General features: G+C 38.9%; 1 protein-coding gene across 1 annotated transcript in view; it reads right to left on the minus strand.

Annotated features, from left to right (window-relative positions):
• Positions 1-2061: 2061 nt before the first annotated feature.
• The window catches only part of RAD51AP1 (RAD51 associated protein 1), a 9739-nt gene continuing 6904 nt past the window's right edge, over positions 2062-4896 (minus strand). The window contains exons 6-7 of the mRNA XM_072398968.1: positions 4576-4821; positions 2062-3536 (exon numbers count right to left, since the gene is read on the minus strand). Coding sequence (XP_072255069.1) covers positions 3409-3536; positions 4576-4821 — 374 coding nt within the window. The 3' untranslated portion in view covers positions 2062-3408. The remainder of the gene's footprint in view (positions 3537-4575; positions 4822-4896) is intronic.

The raw sequence follows: 4896 nt of genomic DNA on the forward strand, positions 1-4896 counted from the left end.
CAAAATCTTCCTCATACAAGCACACACCCCCCCCCTCTCAAATCAACTCCAGGCCTTTTATCTGCTTAATTGATAATGACATAATGAAGGAATTGCCCACACCAGCCCATGAAATAGCCTTTGAGTCAATTGTCCAATTACTTTTGAGCCCCAGAAATGAAGTGATTGTGTAAAGAAAAGGCTTTAGTTCCTCACATTTTTATGCAATCTTTTTGTTCAACCCACTGAATTAAAGCTGAAAGTCTGCAGTTCAACTGCACCCGAGTTGTTTCATATAAAATTAACTGTGGTAACGTACAGAACCAAAATTAGAAAAAAGTTGTCTCTGTCCAAATGTTTATGGACCCAACTGTATATTAAAAGACTGGTGCAGGCAAAAGGAAGAATTTTATCAGTTTCTTTTCCTGTAGGCTCCGCAGAGGAGCCTACAAACACATAAAAAAACTGCACAAGCATTTAATATATAGGACTGTGTCGTCTTTAAGTGGGAATCGTGGCACAGAAAGTAATGTAGACCACGGATGTCCTTCTGAAAGAACAGCGAATTATGCCATTATCAGGAAAGATACTGTGATCTTTGTAAGTACTCTCATAAATACCTGGAAGTATTACACTTAATGCAGTGATAGTTCACTTTGCAAAGAATAACCAATCCAGTTCAAGGAAATGTAAAACAAAACAAAAAACAGGATTTTTCTTTGCTTTGCACAAGATTGGATGGTTGAGCTCATTGGAGCTTCGTCTCATTTACTAAGCCAAGTAAAATATCACTAGCATGTACACTAGCATGTAAATTGAAGTCTAAAGTTTTGAAAATCCTGGTTCGAAAGCAGTGTGTCAGTGCAGGAGAGTAGGTAGGTTGTGCAGCCAGTGAAATCTGACAAAATGAGTGAGATCACAGGACAAAGCAAGTGTAGTTCCACAAGGGGAGAGAAAAAGTTTAAGTGGAAATGGCGATTTTTGGCTTCAATCTTTTTGTGTATTAGAGATTACAAAGTAGGAGGAAAATGTAAATCTGTTTGCCGTCAACATTTTTCCTTCTCTTTTTTAGCACAGTCTGCTCTTTGTAGATTGTACACAAGCATGACTCTAATCCCTTCTCACATTTTCTGAGTAAAGCACTTCTCTCCAAGATTCAGATTCTCCTACAATAGCTGAACGGTGATTATTTTCCATCTTGACAATCTGATGACTGTTGATGCATTATTACAAAAGGGCCTCTGGCTTCAGAGAGAAGATAACAGTTTATGATATGTACTGTTGGTAGTGGGGCGGAGCAGTGGACCAGGACCAATGGTGGGAAGCACCAGTGGGCCAAAGTGAGAAGGCCACCCCCTAAACAAATAAAGCCCTCCCTCAGCATTGTAACAGTGAATACTGGATTACCAATCCAGTGAAGTGGAGTACTGCATGGCTTGGGATCAGTGGTCCTTTAGTCATAGGAAATAGGTAAGTAGAACAACTGTGTGAGTAAGACAATCCCCCACTGACCTGCAATTTTGCCTATTTTCAAGCAGATGTTCCTTGTGGGTAGGTTTACTAAAAATGGGTGAGGCTTGAGCTACCCAAAAGGTGGGACTTTGTACCCATTTTTCATAAATAAATCACTGAGTTATTTGGTCTTATAAAAATGTGAAATTGCAGAGGGATGAAATATTGTAGATGTTTATTTAGGAATGTCATTTTTATCCAGCAAATAAAACTGGAGACTTATTTACATGTTTATCTGCTTTGCTGAAAACAACCCTGTTTAAAGAGCTTAGTAACATCAGATACAATTTGCATTTACAACTGTAGCAGTATATACTCCCCATGCCTCTTTGTTCCTCTGAAAAGGTCTGTACACAATTTCAGTCAGAAAGAGACAACCTGAAAATAAACAACTTTTGTTGTGCTCTGTCCTTAGAATATATATTGCCCTGGGAATCCTGTGCCATGGATTTATTGCATTTCTGTAAAAAAATGGAATGGAAAGTAGTGTGAAGGAAATATGCATTGTGTACCTTTCTGTATTTCGTTATTGGAGTATGGAAATATTCAGCACACACACCAGAACAAACCTTAGGAAAAATTATAGTTTATTCAGTTTGACTGTATATACACATTTACATTTCATTACTATTTTACAAATTGTATAAAACTGATTTAGTGTGAATATTTATATACAAAAAACAAATAGGCAATTAAAAACCTTACAGACAGCACTTGGGCTTCTCTGACAGATACAGTAACCCTAGGTGGTATGCCACAAATTTATATTTTGTATCCATCAGGAATGTGGCCATGTTGGGAATAGAGAGGTTACATATCTTTATGTAGTGGTGTTATATTAGTTTACTATTTTCTTTTTGTTACCTTGCAATCTTGCTAGTAATACACTTCCTTTCCTAGGGCGACAACTGTCCCTACAGTATTGTGGAGAAACAATGTTGTCAGCCTACGCTGTTCCTTGATAGTATTGCTTTGAGTTTAGTGCACTGAAATTACCTGCACACAGAATTTGTGAAAGGATCAACAGGTATTTTCTGTACTTGAAGAAAATTGCTTTGCTTAAAAAGAAACTAATGCAGTTTCCTGGTAAGATGCAACATATAAAAAAGCAACAGCCCCTATCAAAAGACACCCCTCCAAGCTGTAATGTGTTTTGTCTAGTGTCTGGTCACAAGATCAGTGCAGAGGTCTTGTCCAATAACCAACCTCACCTCAGATTTTCTTATTAAAAGTAAAACAGTCAGAGAATTACTTATTTAAAGAGATTCTCTATGAATCATTCGAAGAATCCCCAGCTAGAATGTTGGACAGGGAGGCAAAAAGTTATAACTGCTGTCATGTTATTGTTCTCACCAGACAAAGGATTGGACAACCTCTCACCTGGGATATACAGAGTATATGACACATGGGTAAACCTTTCCACACTTAAGTTCTGGCTGGGGGTTCACTTCAATTTTTATTATTGGTACCCTTCTTTAAAGAGAGGATGTTTATTGTTTTATAGAGGTCACCCTAACTTCAAAGCACAGCCAGGGGCTTTGTCAAGTCTGAGGACTGTGATAAAGGATGTGCTGTCCTGTAATAAAACCACATACCGGTAGTTTAAAAGATCTGTTTACCAGTTTAAAATCAGATAAAGTTCATAAAAAGTCTGCATTTGTCTCTCCTATGTCTTTGAAAGGCTTCAGTCCTGGAATATCCCATTAGGCCAAAAAGCAATCAGGACACTCCAGCTGTGCCACAACTTTAGATCTCAGAACCTCTGGTCAGCCCAGTCATTCTGATAGCTGTGGATCTTCAGCTGTTGCGTAGAAATAGGGCAGTAGCCAGTTTTTCTTTAAAAGCAAATCTGAAGTCTTTCAGTTAATATGTATTGGGGTCCTTCTTATCTGTTAAGATTGTACCCTAAATACATTTTCAGTGAAGAACGGCAGCTGGGTGTAATGGCTTGACCCTTGCTAATCTTGACAGTCCGAGTCGTAGACCTTGGTTTGGAGACCGCACAGTCACTCCAGACAACGGGCTCCGCACAGTTCCTGAGGAAGCTGGAGGTGAAAAGAAAGTGTGAATATTCTAAGAACCATATAATCACAAACACAAGAAGTACATAAGTTAGCTTGCCTCATAGTTCTCCCCAGAGGGTTTTAGCCGGTTGCTCCGCCCGGCTGATTTAAATACCCCGCCCAGCTCTCGGCAGCTCTCATCCTCGGATGCACGGATCTCAGTGAAGCTGCTCCGTGCTCTGTGTCATTCGTTCAGAGGANCAGACTGCTAGGTCAACCCACATAGCCTTACATCCAACAGTTAAACAAGAACATATTCTTTTAACAAAACTATTTATAACACTGTGTCAGGTTTATTATTGCTTTTATTAATGTAAAACTTGTGAACTGTGACTAAGGCTACGTACACATGTCAAATGATTCTGGTCCGATAATCACCTCAGGGCTTATATCGAATGAGAATCTGATGTGTGTACAATGCTTGTTGTTCATGGGTCTGTCCTGGCGGATCCACAAACAAGAATGATCGTAATGAAAGTGAAGGGGTGACAGCGCAGCGGGGTGCCACTCTGTCGTTCCCTGCCCTCTCCATGGAGCACAACGGTGCTGTATGTACAGCACTCATTCATGCATAGTTCAGTCTTTTGTCATTGGAAAGGACCATGAAAGATCCTTTCCTGCTACAAATAATTGTCTATTATCCAAGCTAAAATCATCATCCCTGGAGAACACAAGTGTTGTCTTTCACATTGAACTTTCCCTTTAACATGTAAAAAAACAAAAAACAAAAAAAAACACATACACAGGTTACCACAAGAAGTGTTAAAGCATGATCAGCAATGCATATCATTTTAATGATCTGTTGGGCTGACTAAAAGCCATGTCAGAATGGAACATGTTTATGCAATGATGGTAAGAGAAACATGTAATGAAAAATATATTAAAGACTGGCTGAGTTTAACTTCAATAAAAAAAAGCATGTATAATAAAAAGTCAGAATTCCCGAACTGCATACTTGTCCCAGGCAGTGATAATTATACAAGAGTGATACTGAAGAAAAACAAAAAACTTCAATGTTTACCTGGAGGACTCCATGTCGGCCTTTTCATTCCAACAGCGAGGCTGCCATGTCCAGCTGGTTTTGTGAGAGCTGGAGAAGAGGGTGCTGTAGGCTTGGTTGGCATTAACTTTATTTTAATAGTCACAGGAGCAGGTGATGAAGTTGCTGTGTATATTGAGATTAAATTTGTTATGTTACTAATGTACAACAAAAACAAAAGCATATGACATTGTCTTCGTGACATTATTTGGGATTTGTATTTATGGGCTTTTGTTTGCAACAGAACTGCCTATTTTCTCATACTAGTCAAATAGAATGTAAAAGCAGCTTTGAGCAGAGTTC

This window comes from Pyxicephalus adspersus, chromosome 2, assembly GCF_032062135.1.
Source record: "Pyxicephalus adspersus chromosome 2, UCB_Pads_2.0, whole genome shotgun sequence".
Classification (NCBI taxonomy): Eukaryota; Metazoa; Chordata; class Amphibia; order Anura; family Pyxicephalidae; genus Pyxicephalus; species Pyxicephalus adspersus.